The sequence below is a fragment of the Danio rerio genome, chromosome 12 (genome assembly GCF_049306965.1).
Source record: "Danio rerio strain Tuebingen ecotype United States chromosome 12, GRCz12tu, whole genome shotgun sequence".
Taxonomy (NCBI): Eukaryota; Metazoa; Chordata; class Actinopteri; order Cypriniformes; family Danionidae; genus Danio; species Danio rerio.
This window is the reverse complement of record NC_133187.1, coordinates 40,812,119-40,825,718: the sequence shown is the minus strand read 5'-3', so window position 1 is coordinate 40,825,718 and position 13,600 is coordinate 40,812,119. Positions and strand designations below refer to the sequence as shown.

Below are 13,600 nucleotides of genomic sequence, written 5' to 3'. Positions count from 1 at the left end.
AAAAAAAAAAAAAATGCAGGAATTGTGTAAATTTAGCTAACTTTAAATAAGTAGGCTAAATATTATTTTTGAGAGTAATTAAGTAGTAATAATAATCATCATAATAATAATAATTTTATTTTTTATTATGCCTTTCAGTGACTGTATGGCTAGCGGATATAACTTTTAACTATTAAAAAGATTTCTTTCCCCCCATTAAAGTTAAAAATAAAATAAATCCAGCAACACCGCAAAGTTTTACCGTATTTATTTGAACCCCCAAAAGGTGAAAAATTAACAGTTGGAGTGTTTAACATCTCAGTGAGTAAAAACAGAAATCAAATACCAGTGCAGTAAACATAAAAAAAAAAAACATATGCAACTTATTCACATCCACTAGTCCAAAAATAAACAACATCCTGAATACGATTTCTTTTCCAATGGAATTTTTGCATACAAAGGGCAGGGAATGGGCACTAGAGAGGAAGAGAGTGCAAAGCATTCTAAAAGAGTATATATATATATTTGTGGCTACATTGTACTGCAAGACACATCTTAGTTCACAAGAGAGACAACATTTATATTGCGCTTCGCAATGACACGTCTACATAGTAATGCATTTATTACTCACACGCACGAGTATTCATATATTGCACTTTGGAGGAAATAAAGGTCTTGGTTAAATAGATGTTAGATAGTGTTCAGTATAATCATCCCATTCCAACCCAGTCCAGAAAAAGACTAAACTGGTCAGTATTAAAACATTACAGAAAAATGTTATACATTACTGACATGAAAGGCTATAGATTTATATATTTATATATATGTGCAAAAATTACAATTATCTCCTCTCAACAACCCACTGTGTCTGCTCCATACGTTAGCCATTATTAGACCCAGATCAATTAGAAGGACATATTTTTGTTCATTTCAAACCTTTGCAGTACATTAGATGCTACAGAGGTTGAATTACGTGTCTGTAAAAAATATACAACATACACAAAACAGCAACAGTTCGATTAGTTGTAAATCAAACTTTGTAATGAGGATAAAGCAGAGGAAAAATAAATTAAATCATCCACGACATGTCATTGATTACAATTTTTGAGGACAGCTTTACACACTACTGTATGTACACCTTTTCACAGTTGCAACATAGGCTCATTCTGAAAACGTAGCCCTATGTACATTTCTGGACATCGCGAATTATGTAGCCAGAAGTACTGTATGTTTGCGTCTTTAAAATAAACGATATGAGGCGGTATTATGCCGTTCCTTTTTATGCTAGCAGCTGACTGCTTAGCTACGCGTGGATGTTTGTCCAGAAGCTTGACAAGTACGTAGTACGTAGGGATTATCTCATTTGAGATGAGAGAGGAGTTGACCGCGACGATGGGGTTCGAGTCTGGTGAAGAACGATTCCAGAAAGAAGGTAAGACAAAAACAAAAGCCAAAAAAATTATAAATAAATAAACAAGTAAATAACAGGGTAAGAATAAGAAAAGTGTGGTAAAAAAAAGAGGCGAGGGCTTTTCTTTTTCTGGATTGCTTTTAAAAACAATGTTGGATGGGTTTAGGGATAGGGGTGGATCTGTGCTTTGAAAAACTATCAGTTGGGTTTAGGGAAGCGGTTGGTCAGTCAGTCAACAGCGACCTCTGGTGGATTTACATGAGAAGAGCAGGTGCGAAATTTGAGATCTGAAAAAGCTTACACAGCGGCCTCTTCTGGATTTACACGAGAATAGCAGGTGCGTAATTTGAGATCTGAAAAAGCATACACATCGGGCTCTGGTGGATTTGTGAAAACAAAAATTGCAAAAGAAAAAGAAAAAAAAAACGTAGCTCCTGGGACATATTTGATGCTCTCCAGAAATGTATATAGGGGTGCGTTTTCAGAATGAGCCTGGGTTGCACATTTAGCTAAGGTAAAACTAAAAAAAAAAAAAAAAAAAAAAAAAAAAAAAAAAAAAAACACACAATCAGCGATACAGTTGAAGTCAGATTTAGCCTCCCTGTATATGTTTGCCCAACTTCTGCTTAACAGATTTTTTTATACATTTTGAAAGATAATAGTTTTAATAACCAGTTTCTAATTACAGATTTTTTTTTTTTTATCTTTGCCATGATACCCAATATTTTACAAGATATTTTTAGCTTAAATTGCAATTTAAAGGCTTAACTAGGGTAATTAGGCAAGTCATTGTATTACAGTGGCTTGTTCTGTAGACAATTTAAAAAATGCTTAAGGGGGCTAATAATATTGACCCTAAAATGATGATTTTTTTTAATTGAAAGCTTAAAAATGTAAATTATTTTTAATCTAGCTAAAATAAAGAAAATAAAACTTTTTCCAGAAGAAAAAACATTATCGGAAAAGCTGTAAAAAATATATTGCTCTGTTAAACATCATTTGGGAAATATTATTTAAAAAAGGAGGGCAAATAATTTGACTTCAAGTGTATATAACTGCTCAGGAGAAACCTTGATATATCTAGCAAGCTTCATTTGCAAAAGTTCTACCAACAAGAGAACCAGCACTTGAGGCAGAGTTCATCATTCATCATCGTTGTCCAGAGCTCAAAAGAAAAAGCTTTTTAGACCATCAGAAATTCAACGGAAAGATGCATCAAGTGTAAACGTACGTTTGGACAGTTCTGAAATCCCCCATGTCCTGTTAAGAATGGAATACATGAATAACAACATGAATACCTCAACTCACTCGCAAACTAATTTAAATTGGTAAATAATTTAAGTTGATAATGCTGAATGACCTTATAGTAGTTAACATCAGTTAATCAATATAAATGTAAACATTTATAATTGAAATATGATTATATTTCCTTGAAAATCCAATTGCATTGAGAAAATATTCATCAACCCACTGGAGATGTATGGATTACTTTAATGATGCATAAACCGCTGTTACAAAGCTTTAACAAGCCAGGATATTATAATATTTATCCGAAAAGTACAGTATATACTTTGAGTGGTAGTTAATAATGAGATTTTATTATTTTTTTTGAGTGAACTATTCCTTTAGGTACACTGAAAAACAAAATGTTTCAGTGGATTTACTCATTTTTTAAAGGTAAGTGGTTGCAAACTATTTATTTGGGCTGAATTTAACTAAACATATTAAATTGAGCAATGTTCAACTCAATGTTTGTTTAAATTCAGCTTATACAAATAGTTTGCAACCACTTACCTTTAAAAATAATTAGTAAATCAAATAAAATAAAATTTTAGGGTAATAATGTATAGAAAAGGGGTGCTCAAACCTTTTTGCATATAGAACCAACAACCAAATATTATTACGAGACGTGGGCCAAAGGTAAATATATCAAACTATATTACATTGAAGCTGCCATGTGTAATTTCCTATTAAGATTTTAAAACAGATAAAAAAAAATAATTGTATGAACTAATGCAACTTTTAAAATGATACCTTGCAATATATATTGCAATAAAAAAATAACAGTAGAGAATCTGCCTTTGTCTTGATTTGCTCACCAAAAGTCTCTGCATTGCCCTCTATCCATGAGGTGACATTCAAACTAAACGTTTCAATTACATATTGTAAATGAATCAGATTTAATTTCAGTTAGCTTTTTACAATAAAACAAACAAACAAAAGGTTACATTACATTTCTCATTTTCTGAAGGGCCACAGCCCTGCACAGTTTAGTTCCAACCCTGCTTCAACGCACTTAACCTGGAGGTTTCAAACAAGCCTGAAGGACTCAATTAGTTTGATTAAGTGTGTTCAATGAGGGTTAAAGCTAAAACTCTGCAGAGCTGCGGCCCTCCAGGAACTGAGTTTGACACCAATGCTATAAACCATTGATGCTCAAACTAGGGTCCGTGGGTCAAAGTTGGCCCATGGTAAACTTTGATTTGGCCCACCATCCCATCTGAAAAGAGAGGGAGAATGACAGGGAGGTGGCTGGGGTGAATTCCTTTGAAAGAGATCATCATGTTGATTCTAACATAACCCTTTCTTTCTTTGTTTTATAGCTGAGCTACAAAAAAAGCCAACTGAAATGAAACGTTTCAATGAAATGTTGTAAATGAATAAGACTTTTACAATGTAAAAACTGCCACTTTAGTAATGTACAAGACATCTGCGAGCAAATCAAAAGCACATCGACTAGTGTTTTCAGCACTGAGCGCCGTTGTATTATAAATAAGATTGTTTATGTTTTTACTGTAATAAGTCGCAAAATGATACTGCATTAGTTAATATGATTTAAAGCATGTTTTCTAGTCATTTAAAACAATATTAGCGAATAAATTAGGAAATTACCCATGGCAAATTTATTATAATAAGGTGTGATATATTCGTTTTGGTATATATTCGACCAACATCCCCAAATCAAGTTTGGTTTTTGGCCCTTTATAAGAAAATGTTTGGGCACCGTTGCTCTAAACGATCCCCATCATTCTTCCTTTCTTCTCAAATGATATGGTGGGTGAAATCAAAGGGTCAACTTTGGCCGCTGGCCATATTTTGGGAATTTCCAGTATTGACCTTACTCTTCACTTACGAGCGGAAACAACCATTGAAATCTTTTTGGCTCAAGACATCCGGTCTGATGAAATTCCATCGATTTTTAGATGTTAAAAACGGCTCATTATGCTGCTTAATGTTGCAAACATCATAATATTATTCTGCTTTGTCTGTATAGTCATGACTGCACTTGTTAGTAAAGCAAGCAGTTTGACTGCTTCTGCCGTTTATTATTCCTAGTCGTTTCTTCCATAGGCGATTAAATCGGAAGTTCTAAAACAGTTGCGAAAACGGGCGCACTTCTGCACTAAAGAATAAGGTCAATAGAAACTCATATTAAAACGTCACCCATCAAATATGAAAAGAAAATACTGTGAAGTTATTTTAAATATATATTTGTAAAGGATTAATTCCTGAAATATACTCTCCAGTGTGCAACACAGACACCAATTCCACAATTTGACTAACATAAAAAATAAGATGTGATCATTTAATCAAATTCACATTAAAAACAAACCAAAAACATATATATTCCATAATATACATAAAAAAGCACCCTCTCAAACAAGAACCAACGACTTTAAAAGGAGCAGGATGCAAACATCTCATTTAGAAGCCTTCCCAAAAGAGAAGACGTACACCCGAAAAACCTAAGCAACATCATTAAACACCACTGTACATTCAAGGCTCACGGTTCCTACAGTACTCTTACCTTCATTAAAGAAAACAAAAACACACTCACTCAGCAGTATGTGACCAAATCTAGAATGCTACATGGTTGGAAACGGTGAAAACTACATTCTTAAGCTACTGATTTTTAAAACTGCTCCTAAAGGAAGGCCACCAGACTAGACAGAAAGAAAACGGGATGAAAGAGAAATAGTTCTTCATTGTCTTGATTTCAACCCATCGGCTTACTCACTGTGAGTGCTTTAGCCCTGTTTTTCTTTGGAGAGCTCTGTGTGTGAAAGCCTGAAACGCGTGCTGGTGTTTGAGAAAGGAGTCGTGTGGATCTCCCAGTGCAGCAGAGACAGAAGAGGCTTCATGCACCTGGCAGGGCCGCTCCGTCCTGAAACAGAAGAGTACGAGAAGCGGAGAGCAGCCCCTACATGCTGGTTAATCTCAGTGTTAATGCTGCACACAGTAAATCAGATTCTCCTATCTGAAAACGTATATTACACCCATCGATATTAACAATATCTACACACACGCATACACAGACAGACAGACAGACAGATGCGAGTTTGTTTATATCCCATGCTACAGACACCAAAAAAAAAATCGAAATAAAAGCAGTTTGGTGTCGATGTGAGTGAAAACTTTGGTACTGTTTTGATAACGTGGAACCCGCTTCATGCAAATTCATTTCCCAGTGATAGACGTGTGTTATATGGACACAAGAAAACAGTGAGCTTGATAGATACAAGTAGAAGTGAGAGTTTAAAAAATAAAATCTTTTTTTTTTTGTCGTTGTAAAAACAGATGACGACGAGTCTAGCTCTGTGTTTAACGGATGACACTCAAGTCGTGTGTCTGATTCCTTCTGAGCAAGTGCCAGTGCCAGAGCCACATAAACACACACACACATACACACGTTATTAGTGTGCGTTAGTGGCCATTGGAGTCTCTGGAGTCGATTGTCCTGTGAGTCCCATGGGTTTAAGGCTCTTAAGGCAAAAGACGGCACATGCAGAACGAAGGAAAAGGAGAAAGAGGCAAGGGCAGAACGCTTCAGGGAACAGGATTGGTTCATAGCTGGTGTACTATGCTGTCAGCGTGATTAATAGATACAGGGCCGTCCTGTCTCAGTCTCTGCCATTGAAAAGTCGTGCTTAGTGATCCGACCTCTTCTTCCTCGTTCTCCTGCTCCTTGGCAAACTCCATGAAAACCTGCAGAACGGGTGTATGGTTAATTAAATTCTCTTGTTCAGGTTATGTAGACAGAGATAAATAAAGCAATAATCCTAATTATTTTCAGTAAACTGATCTTGTCAACTATTTTATTTATTTATTTATTTAATTCTTTTTTTTTTTTTTTTTACACTTTATATGTTTTTTTTTTCCCAAGGTTGTTTTTATTGATTTGAATTATATTATAAAACCCAGCAAACAATACAGAATATTAACTTTCCCACCGCAACATTTGCTAAACAGAAAAGACATTTAAAATAAATCATAAAATAAAATACATTCAAATTGACCAATGTGTGTGCGTATATAAAAATAATAATAAAAACAAAACAAAAACGTTATTACATTGAATTTTAAATTACAGTCATCTTTCCAAAGACATCCATTTTTTTTTCTATTCATTTATAAAGCGACCTAAAGGAGACCGCATTTAAGTATAACACAAAAGCTATAACACTTTTAGCTTGTATAAAGTTGAAATCTAGAAGTTTATTTTTGTCTGCATATTTGATGACAATTTTTTTTTTTGAGTGAAAAGAACATAAATGACTGATATGACAGACAAAGTGAAAGGCTTTCCACTTTTAAACTTTTGTGACAGAACAACAAAACATTTATATATATAAAAAAACTATATAATGATAAATGACAATAATATAATGATAAATGACAATAATAACAGCAACAATATTAAATAAAAAGGAGTAAATAAAATAATAATAGTAATGACAACTTAATGTAAATTATCTAACAGCTTGGTCTAAACTATAGTTATTCTGTGTTTCCTGATGTGCGTATAATGGGGTGGGGGGATGGGGAATATATATGGGGTAATGTCTGTTAAAAGTATTTTGTTATCTGATTGTAAAAATTGTATATTCTCACTTTTGGAAATAAAAAACTGAATTACGAAAAAAAAAATAATAATAATAAATATATAAATAAATAAATAAATAAAATGTGACCCTGGACCGCAAATCCAGTCATAAGTCTTAATGTTTTTGAAATTGGAATATTTTTTCTTATTGTTCATTTGACATGGGGATCATAATTACACTGGACAAACCAAACTCATTTGTTTAAGTGTTTTAGCAGACTTGCTAAGTCTTAACACTTGTCCAAGTGAGATATAAATAAATATTACAGTACAACAGTAAAAATAAGCTTTCAATTAATGTATGGTTTGTTAGAATAGGACAATATTTGGTAGAAATAAAACGATTGAAAATCTGAAATTTATGATTTTCTCAAATATGTTGAAAAAATCAGCCTTAAAATTGAAAGTGCTCAGCCACACACATTTAATTTATTAAACTCAATATTAGATTAGTACATTAGGACATGTCAAATGGAACATGCATTTCTCTTAATACTCAAATCATTTTTGGAATTAAAGAAAAATCTACGATTGAATCCAAAAAATGCAATTTTACAAGGTAAATTATCAAAAATATATCAACTTAACAAATCAATCAGATTTTGCCATCCAGGGTCACAAATAATAGTAAACATGTGGTTTCCTTTTCTTTGTTTTGAAAAAATAATAATTTAAATGATGCACATTCTAATTTACAGTAAAATGATTCATCTGCATTACACTTGTTTTGATGTCCGAAAACCCATTTGTCATTGAACAACATTTACACATTTTTTAATCAGTATTTTTAAAATAAATAAATAAAAAAGAAAGGTAAAACTTTAGAATGATGTTCCATTGGTTAATGTGTTTACTGACATTAAGCATAAATAATCCTGTAAAACATTTATTAATCATAGTTCAACATTATTGCAATTTTAAAACACAAAAATAGATTAGTTAACATTAAATAATGCACCATGAGTAGGCCCACAAGGAATCTGTGCGGGCAGAATTCTGCAGATTTTTAGCCCATCATTAATTCTGTTTATTTACTCAAGTAAATGTGTGTAAATATTTATCTAGTTTTTAAATTAATTACAGTAATATTTTTGGCTAATTTGAGTATATTCATCTGATTTAAGAACAATGCAGTTTGTACAGTAATATTTTCTGTCTTTTAGAAGATATATTATATAAGAAACTTGCTTTGTTTACCAAATAAAGTGAATCTAAATGTATTTGCATTTTAAACATTAAATAAAAGTTAAAAAGATATAATTTTTTATTTCACATAATAAGGTTTTAGTTATGATACTCCCAAAATAATTCCGCAGAAATCCACAAATTTTTAGCAAAATTCTCAGCAGAAATAGAAAAAAACATCCGCAGATTCAGTCTGGCTTTACCATGAGTTAACATGATTGAACATTAGATGAAACAACATTAACGGACATGAATAAATACCGTAACAGATGTATTACTAATAGTTTGTTCATGTTAGTTAATACATCAACTAATGGACCATTATTTGGTCTGTAACATGTAAGTACAGGGGAAACTGTTCCTGTAACCTGTAAGGGCAAACTGTACAGGTTACAGGTACTGTAACCCATGCTTTAATTTTCTCTCAGTTTGACTACTGCAACTCATTGTACATTGGTCTACCCCAGTCAACACTCTATTGGTTACAGTTGGTCCGGAATGCAGCCGCCACATTAATACCAGGAACTAAAATAGAGATCATATCTCCCCTGTCCTCGCCTCATTGCACTGGCATCCTATAAAATTGATTTTAAAATCCTTTTCACATTTAAAGCTTCGCACAATTCCGCCCTGGTTTAGGTCAGCGAGCTTACTAGGCTATGTACAGCTAGTAGAGCATTAAGGTCCCATGATCAGTTTCTTTTGTCGATCCCTCTGTGGTGATCGAGCTTTTTGTGTTGTGGCCCCAAGGCTCTGCAACAGTCTCCCATTGAACATGAGGATTTCTCCATCCTTGGATACTTTTAAATCTAATTTAAAGACTTATTTTTACTCCCTTGCTTTTGAGTGACTCATACATGTAATTTCTTATCTGTATTTTAGTATTACATATATACATATTTATTTGATTTCCTTATATTTTTAATACAAGTTTTATTTTATTTTCTTAAATATTTTATTTCATTGTAAAGCACTTTGGATCAACTACGGTTGTATAAAATTGTGCTCTATAAATAAAGTTTGCCTTGCCTATTTTAAAATGTTGACAAAAATAATACTTTTTAAATAAGAACATTTTGACATACTTGTTCAAGAGTTGACTGGGAAAAGTTGTACTCTTCAAAGTTGAAGTTCTGTTTAGCTGTGGAGGAAAAAAAAAACAATGGTTAAAGATTAAAATAGTACTTTCAATTCTTCTCAAATTCTTCTCATTGTTATGGTGTCCATCTCTTACCACTTTCTAACTGGGCAAAAGACTTGGCTAAAGACTTCACATCTTCCATTGGGATTTTATACACCATCATAGTGGCAAAACTACAACCCAAAACATATCGGAAAAAAAACGACTGAATATTTTACATTCTCATTTTTAAAAAGACATTTCTGTTTTGGTGCATTTGATTAAACCTTTTCTCATTTAATTAAACCCATCTCACCTGTCCTGACGAACAGCATGGGGAAATATCTTCAGTATCTCTTTGTGCAACAGCGCTACCTGCTGGAGACCTGTGAGCTCCTCCCTGAGGTTAATCTCTAGGCTGTATCCTCGGCCAAACTTCCCCTTCAGGTGCTGGATTGAGCCAATACACCTGCAGGGGGGGCAACAAAAAAGGGCTTTCTATTCCAAATTATGGACTTGCTTCAAATTCATTTGCATAACATTTTTTAAAAATTGAGATCTTTAGTTGTAGTCAGTGTTTACCTCAGCTGACCAGATACCATGATCGCCACACGGTCACACACAGCCTCTGCCTCTTCCATGTAATGGGTGGTCAACAGTGCCCCTCGCTGTTTGTTCTTAAAAGCAGCACGGATTGCTCTCCTATTAGGAAAAAAAAACAGTAAATTTTAGCAGTCTTGCAGTTTAAATGTACATTTCTGACCATATATTAAGTTATGATTTATTTTGTATAAAGAGCATGTGAAGGGAAATTTACCACATGCGTTGTTTTGATTTAGGATCCATCCCTGTAGATGGTTCATCCAACAAAACTATCTGAGGATTTCCCAGCATGCTTAGTGCAAAGCACAACTGGTATGGAAAAATATATATTTAAAAAAACGTTAGACAAAGTCAGCTTTTTTATATTTTATATTTATTTAAATGTAGGACTCACCTTCCTCTTTAGCCCTGCAGACAAGTTTTTTGACTGTTTGTAAAGATGATCCTTAAGCTCAAGAGCACTCACAACACTGTTAACACACAAAAACATCAAACATTACAGTGTTGGTCATATTATATAATGTTTAATGTGGGCGATACATAATCAAAATAATTAGCAAAACCAAACAGATTGGCCAAAGGTTAGAAAAACATTACTGGCCATAAATCATTCTTAATTAGCTATGAAAGCACATTGTTAATGACCAAATTATAGTTTGGTTACCATGACGATGCAATTATTCAGCATTTACCCCTTGATATTTGCAGGATGTGTTAGGTTGCTGCTATTTAGGATTAATTAGCAGAATATTACATAGAGGAAGTAGAGGATAGATTTAAAAATGGCACCAAATTAATTAAACGTGAGATTGAAAGAGACATCTTTAATGTTATAAAACTGCAAACCAATAGTGTTATTTTAAAATTCTATTCATCAAAGAAAGCAATAGTATCTTGAATTCAACATTAAATTGAATAAAATCAACACTTAAATTACTTAATTAAATAATATATCTGTTTCTATACATCTATATTTTCATTCAAATAAATGCCTTGATTATAGGAGACTTTACAGTGCAAACATTAAAAAAATATATTATTATTCATTTTCAAAATGGAGAGCTTTGGTACCGCTTGATGATGTTGGGGATATCACGCTGACGTAACCCCTTGATGGCAGAATAGATCTCCAGGTGCTCCTGCAGAGTGATTCTGGGCCACAGAGGGTTCACTTGAGGACAATACCCGACATGCTCCAAGGGGTTTTCCGCAGGCTGAAAGTCTGTGCCGTAATCTCCCATCAGAATCTAAAAAGAAGCATTAAACTATAGTCGGAGCCCACTGAACTTGCTTTATATTTTCAAAAAAATTGCAAAAATGTAAGTACCAACCTGTCCAGCGGTGGCTTCAGTGTCTCCAGACAACATGTGCATGATTGTGCTTTTCCCTGCTCCGTTTGGACCCAGCAGACCTAAAACCTCACCTGAAAACGGGTCAGAATTGCATAATGTTTTGAGGTTGCCGTGTGGTGTGATAACATCCATGCACAATTTACTATTAATAATGTATATTGATTTAAAGGATTAGCAATAATTAAATGATCGTTTATTGGTCGTTTGCATCCCAAATCACATTACATATAAGTAGGAACAAGAAATTCTACCTTTGCGAACACAGAAGGAGATGTTCTTTGTGGCCACTTTCCTTTTCTTATTAAGCGAGAAGCCCTCCCTCTTGCCTTTGTACTGTTTTCTGAGGTTACTCACCACCACAACTGGTTTCTATCAAAAATAAATAAATAAATAAATAAATAAATAAATAAATATATATATACACACAGTAGAAGTCAGAATTATTGGCCTTTTGATTTTTTTTTTCTCTTTTTTTTATATTTCCCAAATGATGTTTAACAGAGCAAGGACATTTTCACAGTAGGTCTGATAATATTATTTCTTCGGGAGAAAGTCTAATATGTTTTATTTCGGCTAGAATAAAAACAACTTTTAATTTTTTAATTAAACAATTTTGAGACAAAATTATTAGCCCCTTTAAGTCATTTTTTTTTTCGATAGTCTACAGAACAAACCATTGTTATACAATAACTTGCCTAATTACCCTAACCTGCCTAATTCACTTTATTAACCTAGTTAAGCCTTTAAATGTCACTTTAAGCTGTACAGAAGTGTCTTGAAAAATATCAACTAAAATATTATTTACTGTCATCATGGCAATGATAGAATAAATCAGTTATTAGAAATGAGTTATTAAAACTATTATGCTTAGAAATGTGCTGAAACAATCTTTCCTTCATTAAACAGAAATTGGGGAAAAAAAATAAACAGGGGCGCTAATAAGTCGGGGGGCTAATAATTCTGACTTCAACTGTATATAGTCCATATTTATCATGTTATATTGACATCATTCTGTAACCTACAAGTGGGTGCAGCCATTGCTTCCCTATTGGCTCGAGACTTCCAGTTTCATTCATTTTAAATTTTTATATTAATCTTAACATTTTTATTGTAATTTCAGGGGTGTTAGAGATGTTTTACATGCCTGAAATGAAACAAAAAAATTCCTGTGATACAAGAAAAAAAAATGCTTTGCTGCTTGATGGTGCAAAGTTGCATTTATGTATTTTTATATGCAGATTTTTTGTAGAGCAAATAACTTGTTCCGTTTCTGACGTTTATTATTACTAGTCATTTCACCCATAGATAAATAAATGATCTAAAACAATCGCAGAAAAAAGCGCACTTCCGCACTGCAGAATAAGACAGTGATTTGCAATGTTATATAGTGTGAGTTTACCTCCTCACAGCACTGACAGGTCATGGCCTCTTTCACTCGAGCTTTCTCCATCTGAACGTCTTCATCCTCACTCATGTTCTCCTCTGGGTTCCGCTGAGCTTTGCTCTTTGCTTGGGAAGAAATTCTGAAAAAGGATAGATCAAAAGCTTTACTTCAGGTTTACTTGGGAATGATCTCGACAACCCGTTCATAAGGTCAATTGTAAAGGGAGCTTAGCAACTACCACTCATTGAAACATACTTAAAATGTTACTAATATAAGTTACACTCTAAAAAATGCTGGGTTCCACACAACTGATCTACTGTATGTTGAGACAAATCTAAGGAATTAATTTAACTTGTTAAGTTTCAAATATTTAAGTGAAGTGAACATAAAAAAATTTAAGTTTGTAAAAAAGCCTAAAAATGTGTGTTTCAGCTCATATTAAATAAGTAGTTTGAACAAAGAGCAAACGTCATTTTTGAGTTTGCTGAAAGAGTAAATAATGCAACTTTAATAAGTGATGACCATATGGAGAGCTTATAACCTTGTATCAAGCAGAAATTTTGCATTTTTAATGTTTAAATTAAGTACATTAAATATGAAATCTGTTTTCTGCCTTATTATTTTACAATGTTATTTTATTTCTGTAAAAACATTTTCAGCAGCAGTGACTACAAATACTACT

The 13,600-nt window shown here is 33.2% G+C and overlaps 1 protein-coding gene across 1 annotated transcript in view; it reads right to left on the bottom strand.

Moving 5' to 3' along the window:
• Positions 1 to 232: 232 nt before the first annotated feature.
• abca5 (ATP-binding cassette, sub-family A (ABC1), member 5) overlaps positions 233 to 13,600 on the bottom strand; it is a 53,127-nt gene continuing 39,759 nt past the window's right edge. The window contains exons 29-39 of the mRNA NM_001099246.3: positions 12,934 to 13,057; positions 11,786 to 11,903; positions 11,514 to 11,605; positions 11,254 to 11,429; positions 10,577 to 10,652; positions 10,397 to 10,491; positions 10,162 to 10,281; positions 9,896 to 10,048; positions 9,694 to 9,773; positions 9,545 to 9,600; positions 233 to 6,376 (exon numbers count right to left, since the gene is read on the bottom strand). Of these exons, the coding sequence (NP_001092716.2) occupies positions 6,236 to 6,376; positions 9,545 to 9,600; positions 9,694 to 9,773; positions 9,896 to 10,048; positions 10,162 to 10,281; positions 10,397 to 10,491; positions 10,577 to 10,652; positions 11,254 to 11,429; positions 11,514 to 11,605; positions 11,786 to 11,903; positions 12,934 to 13,057 (1,231 nt within the window). The 3' untranslated portion in view covers positions 233 to 6,235. The remainder of the gene's footprint in view (positions 6,377 to 9,544; positions 9,601 to 9,693; positions 9,774 to 9,895; positions 10,049 to 10,161; positions 10,282 to 10,396; positions 10,492 to 10,576; positions 10,653 to 11,253; positions 11,430 to 11,513; positions 11,606 to 11,785; positions 11,904 to 12,933; positions 13,058 to 13,600) is intronic.